The sequence below is a fragment of the Microtus oregoni genome, unplaced genomic scaffold (genome assembly GCF_018167655.1).
Source record: "Microtus oregoni isolate MIOR12 unplaced genomic scaffold, Mior012 000000F_ref0000247, whole genome shotgun sequence".
In the NCBI taxonomy this organism is placed as follows: domain Eukaryota; kingdom Metazoa; phylum Chordata; class Mammalia; order Rodentia; family Cricetidae; genus Microtus; species Microtus oregoni.
The window spans coordinates 26,096,998-26,111,355 of record NW_024543059.1 but is presented as its reverse complement, the minus strand read 5'-3'; the positions used below and the strand labels follow the sequence as shown (position 1 = coordinate 26,111,355).

General features: G+C 45.4%; 1 protein-coding gene across 3 annotated transcripts in view; it reads left to right on the top strand.

Moving 5' to 3' along the window:
* Ttc23 (tetratricopeptide repeat domain 23) overlaps window positions 1–14,358 on the top strand; it is a 71,286-nt gene that overhangs the window by 27,397 nt on the left and 29,531 nt on the right. For all 3 annotated transcript variants that reach the window (XR_005974377.1, XM_041652785.1, XM_041652796.1), the window contains exon 6: window positions 3,723–3,900. Coding sequence is in view for 2 of the 3 variants with exons in the window: in XM_041652785.1 (XP_041508719.1) it covers window positions 3,723–3,900 (178 nt within the window). In the remaining variant the exon portion in view is untranslated. The remainder of the gene's footprint in view (window positions 1–3,722; window positions 3,901–14,358) is intronic.

Below are 14,358 nucleotides of genomic sequence, written 5' to 3'. Positions count from 1 at the left end.
ACTGAGGTTTCCTCTGCCAGAATCTGGCGCCACCTTAAGAGTGCTTGCCAAATCGCAATACCAAACATTGACAGCAGGTGGCGAGCTTTATCCACATCTGTGTCGAACAACACTCCAGCATATTTAAAGGCCCAGTTAAACTCTTCGGAGATGCCTTTGGTTATAATAGAGTTGTTTCCCATCCTGCCACGTCCTTCTTTCCTGGTTCTTCGCTCTGACATTTTCCACAGAACTTGTATGTTTAAAATGCGCGGTTTTCGTTTGCTCTCTTAGCTTTGTGTTCTCACGGAGAGGGGAATATTTTGTTCAAACAGACTCGCTTTAGACAGAAACAAGGCTTTGCCTTTGGACGTGTTTGTAGTTACGCTTGAACTGCGTGGCATTTTCTCTCCTGAGTCTTGGGAATGGAAGGCCAGGGGAAGGTCTTGGGCAGCCTTTGGATCTCTGCCCTTCTTAAAAGGACATCTTTTAGTGTGCTTCTTCTCCTTTTATGGTGCCTACCAGGCAGGCCTGGCACAGATAGTTAGGGCTGCAAAGTGACTCCCGCACAGACTCCCGCCCCTGCAGGAGGTCTGGGGCATCTCCCCTCCGTGCGCCATCCCTTCTCTCCTCTGCTACTGCACCGCTGAATTCAGTAACGACTTACTAACTTGCAGAGTGTCGAAGTGTTTCTGAGTTGTTTCCATCAGAAAGTCATCAGCAAAAATGGGACTACTTTCCCCCAGTGCTGAGCCCTGCATTCTGTTCTGGGAACTCACACAGAGCTCCCGAGGTGGATACTTACCTTTATACATACAGGTGTGTGGGTGCCAATGCACGGCCCTCTTTCAAACAACAAGGTACCGTTGCTGATGGTGACCCACTGACGTGATGATCCATTGCCACGCCCAGCTTTCTCCATGACCATGTGACATCATGTTTGGAGTCTTCCCCAGCTTGGCCTATGAACACCCGAGTCACCCTGCTGTGCTGAACTAACCCAGGAATGAGCAAACACGATTTTTTTTTCCTCAAGCGTCAAGAGGGCCACGTGCCAAGTGTTTCTAAGCAGGGGAACAGGATGTGAACGTGGGCTGTGACTCAGCGCCCTGGGTTCAAGTTGGGGTTCGTTCAAATCACCCCACTGGGAGGACGCGGGCACCCCCCCTGCCTCCTGTGTGTCTCACTCTCCTCCCTGGCCACTACACAAAGGATCTCAGAAAGTGGCTGCAAGGATTAACTGGGTGCTAGACCACACACATGGTGGTCCCTTAAAGAGAGAGGAATAGGACAAGGACAATATGGAGAAGAGAGGAGGGGATGGCAGGGGAGCGAAGAGGAGAGGGGAGGGGAAGGGAGGGGAGCGAAGAGGAGAGGGGAGGGGAGGGGAAGGGAGGGGAGCGAAGAGGAGAGGGGAGGGGAGGGGATGGCAGGGGAGAGAAGAGGAGAGGGAAGGGGAGGGGAAGGGAGGGGAGCAAAGAGGAGAGGGGAGGGGAGGGGATGGCAGGGGAGAGAAGAGGAGAGGGGAGGGGAGGGGAAGGGAGGGGAGCGAAGAGGAGAGGGGAGGGGAGGGGAAGGGAGGGGAGCGAAGAGGAGAGGGGAGGGGAGGGGAAGGGAGGGGAGCGAAGAGGAGAGGGGAGGGGAGGGGATGGCAGGGGAGAGAGCCCAGGAGTTTTTGTTATTGTTTAATCCTTATTTGTGTGAGTGGCCTTGGGGATGCTAGACAGGCGCTACCATTGAGCCGCACCCCCAGCACTAGGAGTTTGTTTTTACCGTGACTAATTCACCTGCCTTTTCTGTTCCACCACGTGTCTCACAGAAGAGGCACTTCCCTCACCGAAGGTGCGAGGCTCCTTGTGTCTGTTCACCCATGCCATGGGAGCTGAAGCATCTTCTGGACTAAAACGGCCAGGTGGAAAGCAACATAGGAGGGATCCATGTCTTTCATTAAGAACTTTGGACCTGGGTTGGAGAGATGGCTCAGCAGTTAAGAGCACTGGATGCTCTGCCAGAGGTCCTGAATTCAATTCTCAGCAATCACCTGGTGGCTCACAACCATCTATAATGGGATCCGATGCCGTCTTCTGGCCTGCAGGTGTACATGCAGTTAGAGCACACGCATACATTAAAAAAAATTGAACCTAAAGTTATTCTACGAGAGAAACAGTTCCAATAGTCTTAATATTTTGAAGACTAAAATTGCAAATGTCACTTATTCTGCTTGCTCACCAGCTTATAGGGACATGTCATTGTCCTAAGAAACTAAGACTTTTTATAGTCACCTCTACTTCTAATGTTAAGCTAGCTTTTTATATATAGCGAGAGCTAGCAGTTATATAGAAGAGACTTTGGGAAATTTAAAATATCATAAGAAAGAATAGTAAACCATTCACAATTCAGTTGCTCAGTGAGAACGATCACTAACATCCTCATGACCATCTCTGTGACATCTCTCTGTGCTGTTATGCCTTATAGATTAGCTATAAAAATCTCTCATGTAGCAGCTGATACACAGAATAGCTTCAAAACCTGCTGTTTTATAAAAGACCATGAAATGCATGTGTGTCTGGGCTAATGAGGTTCAGCATTCACTTCAATGGCTCTCTGGCATTCTACAATGTACTCTTACTGTGACCTGCAATCACTGTTCCCTGATGGTGGGATTGAAGTACTTTGTACTGTCCCCTATTATTATAACAAAACTAAGGTAAAAATTCTTGTCTGTTTCTCCTGTCATGCTGAATATCTCTTCTAGATAAACCCCTGTGCTACCAGCAGGGTTAGTGTTGGGTGTGTTTGTGTCCATATTTGTGTGTCATCTTGGTACTGGGGAGTTTTTATTCAATTATAACCTCCCCAAAGTTAATATATCATATCATCACCAATACTAGAAAAAGTATCTCCCTCCCTCCACCTATCCCTCGCCCCTCCCTCTGCCTTCTCAGTCTCTGTCGTATTCCCTTGACACAGGATCTCCAGTAACCTTCTGTTTCTGCCTCGGAGCTCTTGGGTTAAGAGTGTGCGCACTGTCTTTGATTTTCCACTTGGGTGCTGGGGTCCAAACTCAAGACCTTATACTTGCACAAGTACTCTTGCCATCTCTCTACCCACGATGGGCAGGATTTTTTTCTGGGCTTTTGAGACAATGTCTCCATAGAGCTCTGGCTATCCTGGAGCTCACCATATAGACCAGGCTGGCCTTGAATTTACAGAGATCCTCCTGCCTCTGCTTCTCTAGTGCTGGGATTAAAGGCGTGCGCCACTTTGTCCAACAAAAAGTTGTCCAAATTGTCCAACAATTTCTAAACAGATCAGTTATCAGAAGCTCAGCGTCCTGTATAATCGTCATCACTGAAACACTGTATTTCTTTAAAACACCTACAGAGCTCTTACTAGGTGTCGAGACCCTACTAGCTATTTTCATGACTATGAGCTAATTTAATATTCATAATGCTGTTGTTGCTCTTAGTTTATAGGTGAGGAAGATGCTTACAGGTGGTTGAAAGTCATGACTCTGGTAAATGGGAAGCCAGTACTTAAGCCTTTCTGGTCAGTCCAGAATCAACCCTCCTGACCATCTTGCTCTGCTTCTTTCTGGAGGAAAAGCTTAGCTTTCCAGAAAACAAACCTGGGCTCCAGGGTCCGAGAGGCAAATCCCATCAGGCCAAGTAGAGTTAGAATGGTAACTCATTTCAAAATAATCCTCTGTGTTTTGGTTTTGTTTTGTTTGATTTTTTTTTTAGGGTATATCAAGGTCAGAAAAGATCAAAAGAAGCTTTGCCCTACTATCAAAAGGCTTTGGAATATACTGAGACCATCAAGGATGAAAACAGTTTCGAGTGTGTACCAGTGCTAAGGGAACTGGCAGGTGTGGAGCAAGCCCTGGGATTCTACGATGCTGCTGTCAATCATTTCTCACGGGTAAGGTGCCGCCCACCAGCCAGCCACCAACGCTGTGCTAGACACAAGAACCATGGCAGCTCTGCAAAGGCCTGGCCCTGTTATTTGCTGAAGATAATTAAAACGCTTGGTCAGCAGAGCTGTTTAGCAGATGTTTTCTTATTAGAGAGCGAAGCAGGTGAGTGCAGGGTACTGGCCCCTGCTGCAGGCTGCGTGTTCCACGGACAGCCTGGGACTATTTCTCACATGACATGTAGAATCAAGTACTGTTCCCACATGAAGTCTCTTTATCTTTATTAGTTCCTTTAGAGTTTATGCTACTAAACTGACTGGTACATTTGGAAGGGGAAAAGACGATAAAATTCTTATTTTTTTTTAATAACGTGTATGTGCGTCTCTGTGTGTGTGCACGTGTGTGTGTATGTGTGTGTATGTGTATGTGTATGTGTGTGTATGTGTGTGTGCACATGTGTGTGTATGTGTGTGTATTTGTGTGTGTGTATGTGTGTGTATGTGTGTGTGCGCGCGTGTGTGTATGTGTGTGTGCGCATGTGTGTATGTGTGTGTATGTGTGTGTGCGTGTGTGTATGTGTGTGTGCGCGTGTGTGTATATGTGTGTGTGTATGTGTGTGTGCGCGTGTGTGTATGTGTGTGTGTATATGTGTATGTGTGCACGTGTGTGTGTATGTGTATGTGTGTGTGTGTGTGTGTGTGTGCCTTTGGAAGCCAGAGGTATGTATCCCTGGGATCTCGAATTATAGGCAATTGTGAGCCACCTGACATGGGTCCTGGGAACAAAACTTAGGTCCTCTGCAAGAGCAATATATAACTGCTAAGTCATCTCTCCGGCCCACGACTCGACCTCTTATTTACAGTCTAAAATCTTTGCCTGTAGACATTTAAAGGTGCATTGATAGTTGTTATTCCACTTGTCATTGTGAGACTCCTTGGCATGTGCGTCATTCGGGGTTCTCCAAAAAAAAAATAGAATATGTACATTTACTGCAAATAGAATGTATAACAAAGGAGGGAGAGGGAGAGAGTGAGGGAGAGAGAAGGAGAGTTTTTAAGGAACTGGTTTACATGCTTTGGGCACTAGCATCTGCAATCCTGCCAGACAAGCTAGCCACCTAACAAAGACTCAGGATGTATGGCTCCTTCTCTTTTGCTAATATATAGATCACCTGGGGGAGAGGTGCTGATTCCAAGCTGGTGACTTAAGTTGCAGGTGTTTCTGTAGTCCCGTGTCCCCCGGAAAGAGAATATCAATGAGTTTCCACCTTGGTTTACCTGGGGGATAAAAGGTGTTTGAATAATAAACGCGGGTAGATCTTCAGGAATGGATGAAGCCTGAGATGTTCTTCCGATATTGATGTGTGAACTGTGTCTCATTATTCCCCGCGCCTCCGTACTGGTCCAGTTAGGGAAAAATGGTTTTTATGTTGGGGCCGTGGGCCTTGACAGCGTAGAACCACACAGAGCAGCTTAGCTGCCGTAACAGTCGTCCCTGCCCATCGGATTCCTCTTTCCCTGCCTGAGCCTGATACGATCATGTGAAGTTTCTCTTTAGTGTATTCATGTCATAGAGTTCATTAGTTGCTTTTCAAATATTGTTCCTTAAACTTTTCCATGCAAAGCATTGACTTTTTTCCCTTTGTTTACTGATTTCTAAAACTCAAAAGTAATCTATCAAGTGATACCATATTCGGATTAATTCAGCAAGGGCCACAACTTGTGGCAAAACTCACTGGGATGAGAGTGGCTTCTACAAGACCTGGTATTGGCAGTGTGCATGCAAAGATTTGAGTTCAGTATAGAGAGGCATCGCTGAGCCTCGTTCCACAGTGTGCTAGCGCACCCCCGGCGTCTCTGAGTCTTTCTAGAAAAGGCTCGTATGCTTAAATACAACCAAGATATGCTAGTTAAAGCTGAGCAGTTGGTTACATTGTTTTACAGTGTGGTAGACATGCCAGTGTGGGTCTTTTACTTGAGAAGGGAAACCTAATAGTCTGTGAGGGACTGGAGTAACCACTGACGTACAGAAATGCACGTGTCTCAGAGTATGAGCCAGGACAGGGAATCCCATACGGATGTGAGTGCAGAATGTCAGGGTTTTTCACTCTCAGGAGACCTTGGCGCTGCATGAGTGGGGAATGAATTTGCTGGGGCCTCTTGTTTGTGAGACCGTAGTCGCCATTTATAGTACTTCCTATATTTGTTTCCCCATCTGTCTATATGGTAATCCCTATCAACACACACACATGTATATGTGCACGTGGTCAAAGGGATGCCTTGGAGGGGCCAAGGACAGACTCAGACAGTGCGCATCTGTCTAGATGGATGACTTCATCACCCTGTTGTGTTGTTACATAGTTTCCCCACTGGGCAGTAACTGTTTTCTCTCTTTCCCCTAGTTAGCTTTCTATAGTCTGCTCTCCGTCAAATATCTCTCTGGGTCTAGCATCTATTGATAAGAGTTTCCTAATACATTCTTAACAATGATAGTCATAGAACACTGCTTTTCTGTTTTATCATTCCTACTGCCTTTATCAGTTGCCACCTGCTGTTAGGAGTAGCCCTCACTTTCTCCCCACTAAATAAGTAACAAATACATATCAAGCATGTGACAGAGAGGCATAACTGGGAATGGCATTGGCTTTTGAAACCTTAAAGCCCACCCCCAGTGGCACACTTCCTCCAACAAGGCCACACCTCCTAATCCTTTCCCAAACTGAGTGTCAAACATACAGGCCTCTGGGGCCCTTCTCATTCAAAGCACCATAGAGTGAGGCCCCTAGATTAAGTCCAGTATGTTTTGGTGGTTGTATATTATTGCAAAATGGATTGCTATTTTTCTCTCGTTTTTAGCTGTGCTGTTCTTCAGAGTCGCCTTTAAGGGGCCCATGCCATTGGTATTTCTAGACATTGTATAAGAATACCAGTTTCCCCAAAGCCTATTTCAACAAAGTGTATTGTCAGGCTTTCAAGTTAGTTCCAATCTGATGGGTGAGAAATGACATTTCTATATAGCTTAAATTTGCATCTCTATTTTTAAAACTGGAGTGGAATATCTTTTCATATGTTAAAGGCACTCTAATTCTTTCTGTGAATTGTCGTTTTGTGTGACTTATATCACTTGCCAATTTATAAACAGGATTTTTGATCTAGCCTTTCGTATCTATTAAAGGCTCTTTACATATTACAATATTGATCCCGGTATCCATAATATATGTTGTAAATATTTTCACCCAAGTTGTCATTTGTTTTTAAATTTTGCTCATATTTTATTGAGATCATATATTTGTACAGCATTAAAGTTATTCTCTTAAAGTATACAATTTAGTGGTGTTTACATTTACAAATTTTTACAGCCACTATCTAGTTTTGTAGAGTTTTTGAGATTACTGCAGCCTTTAGCGTTAATCTTCCATTTCTTCCTCCTAGAAACTATCTGTTTACTCTCTGTGTGGTTTTGCCTGTTCTGGACATTTCATAGAAACAGTCTGACAATATATGGCTTCTTGTGTCTGACTTACCATAACCATGGTTTGTTCCTATCTAGCATCTTCACTTTAGGCACTGTCATGTGATTTACTGTGTAGATATACTAGATTTGTATCAGCTCACCATTTGATAGACATCTGGGTTGTTTGTGCTTCGGGGCTGTTATCATTAATGCTGTCTAAGCATTTCTATTCGAGTGTCATACAGACAGACACTTTGGTTTCTCTTGAGTGTAAGACTGGGAATAACCACTGAGTCAGAGGAGCCACGGTGCTCCGATATGAGGGTTGCCCCTCCTCTATGTCCTCACCAACACATCTTGTCACCTATGTTTTTTAATAGTATTTGAAATTCTTTTATTTTTTTAAGTTTCATTTTACATTCCAACCACGGTTCTCCTTCCCCCGCTTGCTGGCCCCCAGTAGTCACTAATAGAGAAATGCATGCTTTTTAATGTCCATCTGTCTTGTGTATCACAACCTTGCCGAGCTTATTGGTGACGTTTTTCTAATTCATTTGTCTCTGTATGTTCAAATTTCTATCTTCTGTTGCATTTGGATTTTGAGTCTGAGTTAGAAGAGTTTCTCTCTACCTGGGTTCTAGAGGAAGTCACTTGCTTTTAGAATACTTGGCACGTTTGAAAGTTAACTATTACTTCTATTTACTTTTAAGGTTAGTAAAAGTTAAAGAGTATTTTAAATAAAGAGAGACTTGGCAAATCGAAAATGCCATTGAATTTGAAGTCAGAAAATCAGGCGTGGAGTCCAGACTCCCTTCAGTTTCCAAGCTCTGTGATTATAGACTTGTCACCAGGCCCCTACACAGCAAATCCACAAAGGTGCTCTCGGCGGCGTCACAGGACTGCTCCGGGTTTCAGAACACCGAGTGCTGTGTGAGCCCTCAGGCCTGCTGCCAGGGTGAGCTACTTCTCCTTATTAATAGTAATTATTAAACACTTATCACTGTTCCCCTTTTCTTGAGGAGATTTACCTGAGCTATGGAAAGGAACGGAGTGGTCACAGGTCCCCAAGGAAACCACGCGTAACCGGCATTTATTAAATGCACACAAAGAGGTTCTGTTCTCTTCCCAGTTGGTTTTCTATCCTCATTCCTTTGGAGTGAGAGGAACACACACAGAGAGAAAAACGTTTTATTTTCAGTAGAATGCAGGAAAGTTCCACAGTATTTTAAGAAGTAGCCCATTAAGGTGGAAAGAGTGAAGGAAATCCTGCTGAGCCACTCCACAAGGAAAGTCCCGGAATTTTAAAAGACTGCGGCTCACCTGTCTGCCGCCTGCGGCAGGGCTGAGGAAAACCAAGCAAACGCTCCATTTTGTGAAACTCCTCATTGACAGATTTTGGCAATCACACCTTATTTTCTTATCTAAGGGGAAAAAAAAAATCACAACACTTGGTTGCTGTGGGTGCAGCTGCTTTTGGTTTGTTTGCAGGGGATGAAGACTGTAGCTGCGCTGGCTTGAACTGATGTTTTGACTCTGACACTTGAGAGGCATATTTCTCCTGTTCAATTTTCAGAGCTGCTTACTCACAAAAGTAGGAGACTTTGGTTTGCAAAGCACCATGAAATCAGAACATTTGTCCGTAGGGTTGGAAGATGCGGCTTCGGTCCCCACCTGTGTCGGCCAAGGGCGCTAACAGCTGGAGGCTTCCACCTCCACCCGCGCGCAGCACTTCTTCCTCATCAGCTGGGCATCTGCTGTGGATTGACCACGAATATAATTCATTTGTTCGAAATAATCTGAATAATGCACTTTTAATTTTTTTTTCAATTCTCTGAAAAGCTAGCAAAGGTTTTATCCTTTACGAAAAATTCTAAGTGTGACATAAATGTAGGTGCCATAAAGGGGAAGACGTTGCTCTTAAGTAACGCCTGTCAGAGTCTGCCCCCGACAGCCCCCGGCAGGCTGAGGTCAGCTACCCATCTGTGCTCAGCAGTTCAGGCAAAGACAACGGTGAAAAGCAGAAAAGGAGTCATGATCAGTGTGGCTACACAGAAAAGGTACAGGGGTCCAGTGACACTCCTGCCTGAAATGGGAGTCGGGTTCAATTGGGAGGTGAGGAGTCTGCATCACGAAGCTGCCTGGCCAAGCTGTGTCCTGCCCGTCGGCACTGCCTTGGCTCCAGTCTCCGGCAACGATGCCCGACAACTTGTAATCTCTTTCCAAGAGACAAGATCCCCTCTGGCTGGCACCAAAGCTCTTCCCTTTTCCTTCTTGCCGCGTGAGAGTCTTGGGCAATTCTATTGTTTCCGTTGTCTGCTAGCCAAAGGGAGGGGCTCAGAAGTCTCTTCAGAGAACCTTCCCTCCTGTAGGAATGGTGACAGGTTCTGCCAGCGGTGCCCAGGGTTGACACTGCTTGAACGTCGTCCGTTTGCATGTTTGCCGATGGTATAGATTGGGTGACAGAGTGAAAAGAAGATGGGGAGACGGGGAGATTTGACAGCGAGGAAAAACGAAAGAGTGCTCTGAGTGACGGTTTCTATAATGTAAAGAAAGTCAAAGGGAAAATGTAGAGTCTCACGCAATGTGGATGAAAGCGATAAATCCTACATACATGGACAAAAGGCAAGAGCAGTTTACAGAAAAGAGATCAAATAGGAAAAGGCCATTTAAAAATCATCCTCAATCTCAGTCGTCATTAAAGATAGCTGTTTACCTGCCTGCCTACAGACCGGACGAGAGGGGCAAGCCCACGCCGTGATGGCGCCCTTGTACATTTGGTGTGTCTACTGAGTGCGCGTGCGTGCGCGTGTTTATACACACACACGTGCAGGAAGCTGTTCATAGTGACTGACTGTAGGAGTGGGAGCAAGGGTGAAACATGTAAACAGATTTTGTTGTTTTGTTTTGCCTTAGTTTGTATCTTCTTTTCCACCACTTAAGATTTTAAGGTTTTTAAAAGACTATAATACGTTTAAAATCTAGTTAAGTTTTAAGAAAGCCTGTACTTGCAAGCAGAAGAAAATGTAAACCCTTGACATGTCTATTTTTGTGCTAATCCTTATAAACAGCAGGACTTCTCCCAAAGCCCTTTGGAGAGATAAAATTGACTTCTGGAGGAAAGCCATGAAGGACTCTCTGTGACTATTAAAAGAAACGGGCCTGGGCCTCCGTTTTTAGATGTCTACCCCTAGTGACTTTCCGTTCATCTAATTCCCCTTCCCCTCCCCCCAGGGGATTTCCCAGGACCATCTTTTGCTTGGCCAGGCCTCTCCAGCAGCCCCAGCCCCTCAGGAGAGGCTTCCCTCCTGGACAGAGGCTGGAGGCCACCTTGCACTGTAATCTGACCTATCTTGCATAAGGATGTCACCTCAGAAGCCGAAGATGGAATGGCCATCTGTGGTGGGGCAGAGGCAGAAGGCTGGCCAGTTATAAATAAGCACAGAAAAGCTCATGCCTCAGGGACGCAGGGACACGGTGATGAATGGGCCTAAGCTTGTCAACAAAGGCCGAAGGTGGAAGACACAGGGATGTCTGTTCCATCCCTCACTTCCCCATTTCTTCCCTGCTTCCACAGTTCTCAGAAGCAGCCTGGGCATCCACATGCTGGTACCTCACCACACCCTGGCCACTTTCCTTTATTTCTTGGCAGAGTCTAACACTTAGCAGCCCCTTTTACTGACCCTTAAATAGTTGTCCATTACACTGATAAGAACGTCTTCTTTCTGTGAGTTTGGTTGGTTTGATAACGATTTGGGCCAAGACAGCATGCAGTTGAGTGTTGTCGGCCTTAGGCTGACTCTGTGCCCTGGGCTGACCCACCATGTGACCCTGATGCTTCACTTCCTTGCTTGTAAGCAGAGACAGCATCTGTCACTGGTCCTTTGGGATTAAACAAAATAGTATATAATCTGATTAGCACCATACTTGGCAGAATAAGTACCTGCCCGTAATTGGTCCCCTTCCTTCCCCAGTCTCTCCCTGGTTTTTGCCTTTGCTTTACAAAGAGACCCTGGCTGTTTATTGCTAAGTTGAGACTTTGTTACCAACCCCTTGTGTGTTTTTATTGTCTAGGTAAACGTATTCTAAGTCCACAAAGGTACCCTGGGCTACGTGTATACTCCCTCTGCACTTAGCTGTAGCAGAAGACTTCTCTCTGACAAAATGGAGGAGACAAAAATCTATCCCCAGTCCCCCAGGTACCCTGTGTCTGAGTATTTCTGCATAAGTAGAAATATTGTTATCTTTTTTTACTAACCAATGAGTTTCCTCCTCAGGGAACACCGCACATTTTACAGATGCAAGGCATCAGGCCCACTTAGATAAGAGTCTGCCAGCCCTGGCTCTGGTTGCCTTGATTGGGAGACGGATCTGAGCAGAGGACTCCATGGTTTCCTCCAGAAATGCACCTGAGATACTAGAACGAACACCCACTCTGCTATTTGACAGGGACTGAGGAAGATGGCCATGGCTACTCTCCTGAATAAGTTTTTTTTCAATAAATGTTCTTGGTTAGTGTGAGAGACTAAAGGTTATTTGGTTTTTGTCGTTGTTTTCTTAACCCAGTTGATTTTAAAAGTCCAATTTGAGGATATTTAGCATTCTGCCTCAATTTTAGGATGACAGCTGGTAAGGATATCACTATAGGATACTGAGGAACATAGATAGATAGATAGATAGATAGATAGATAGATAGATAGATAGATAGATAGATAGATAGATGGAAGGAAGGACAGACAGACAGACAGATAGACAGAAGACATAAGTGGGAGCCCCACCCTGGGGAGGTTAATGAATAATGAGATGAAGAAGTTGCTGTGATGGCCCCTATGGAGTACCCAGTGGGGTCCAATGCCTGAGCTCTGTGGAAACCAGTAGAGGCGAGCGGGACCCGTGTCATGGTCGCCACTTCCTCGCCCTCCAGTGCTCTCACTCACAGCAGCAGGGCTGTGGATGCGCTCCTTTACTTAGCATTGTTCTAAAGTTGCAGCTGTGCTCCAGTTCAACAGGACTGCAAAACCGCCAGCCTTGTCAGTTGCTTTTTGTGTTCCTGTCCCTCTCAGGCCTTGTCACCTATCCTTCATGTCCCATGGAGGCCCTTCTGCAGCAGCCAGGTGGAAGAGGAAGGGGGAGGGTTGGGGGTGCAGGGGAGTAGGCGTCCAGGCTGCTCCACCAGCTTCGCGGGAGAAGTGCTATTCCCATGGATGGTATTGTGCAGAATAAGAAGGGGTCCTTGAGGAAAAGAGGGCTGAAGATCACTGGGGCTTGGATGTCTTCATTTCTTTGCAAGTTGCCTTTTTTGTGTTTCCGACCTGTAGCCAGGTTAATATATATCCACAGAGATAAATTATTGTACAAATAAACCAAACTGATGTAGTTTGCTTCCCTACTAATGGATACGTAGAAGGATCCCTATTTTCACCATCTCAGATTAAGCTTCTGTGGATGTGAGGGTTTCGTGATAGAGGGTGGACACGCAGAGGGCACGCGGGGCAGCTGAGCAGAGCACCAGAAGCTGTCTCGATGCGGTAGAGCCACAGCTCCTGAACCTACAGTGAGCAACTAATGCTGCCTTCAAGGGCGCAAACAGAACCTGGGCAGTCGAGCAAGATAGCACGGAGAGGAAAGTGTGTCTGTCAAATGCCGGAGAGGCACAATGTGCGTTGGGACATTTGTTGCTTTAAGGTGTTCCTTCTAGTCCATTCTATGTTCTCTGTGCTGTTTAGTCCTGCCCTGCATCCCAGAGAGGAGGCAGTATGGGTTCACAGTTCTCTGACAGACAGTCACAGAGTCTGGACCATGGAAGGAGAGTAGGGAGGACTCCCTGGGTCCTCCCTGTAAGTCAACGGGGCATGGAAGGAGAGTAGGGTAGTCACCCTGGGTCCTCCTACAGGTCACCAGAGTGCTGAGAGTCGCTGGTCTTTACTTACCACTCATCTTTCCACTCACAGAGAATGTCCCTTCTTTGTTCTTCTGGTGTAAATAGTAAAGACCTTGGCCTTGGGACTGGACACCCGAGCACGAGATCATTCTATTGGTTAACCTGTACACAGATGCCTTCAATATCCATTAAAAATTATAAAAGTTGGGACACAGAGAGGAAGTTAGCTAAGTGCAAAAACATAGTAAGACGCATCTGTATGATTCCACAATCCAGGCACCCCCCATTTTTGTGGCTCATCTGTGATCTCCTTTCGAACTGAAACCAGCTTGATATTTTTGTGTGTGAACTAGTGTTAGCACAATATCTGGCAAGTAGAAAGCACTTCAAAATTAAAATAACACTGAGCCAAATAGGAATAAATTAAACGAAGCCAAAATGAATGGAATTTTTACTGAATAAATGAGATGCTAATTTGACACATTTTAAACACCCTGGGTGTTCCGCACCACCCCTCCCTCCCTCCCGCATGTGATTTTAAAAAGCTTCCTGAACACTAAGTAATAAATTCGATCAGAAACTGAATTTATGAAATATATGATCAGTGTTTGCTTGTACAGTATCAGCCTCTCACGCAGGAAAGCGTTGCGGTCAGGACAATCGTATGATGAATTCAGAGCCCCTAAACCAATGGTTTTCAACCTGTGGCCCGCCACCCCAGTGAGGTTGAAAGACCCCGTCACAGAGGTCGCGTATCAGATATCCTGAGTATCATATATTTACATTGTGATTCACAACAGTAGAAAAATTACAGTTATGAAGTAGTAAAGAAGATAATTTTATGGTTGGGGGTCACCACAACTTGAAGAACTGTATTAAAGGGTCACAGCATCACGAGGTTGAGAACCAGTGCCTTGAGCCTTTGGGACCCGTTTTCTTGCTATTGTAAATGGATGTTTAGTGTTGTTGTTCTTTTGCTACTGGAAGGTGTCACTTTCAGCCTCCAGGCAAGAAGCAACTTGTGATCCTTTCAGAACATGTAATTATTCATTTGAAAATAATTGTGATGGGCAAATTTATTACCTTTCCCTGCATTTTGACAGCAATAGAAAGGAAACAGAAAACCTTGGCAATT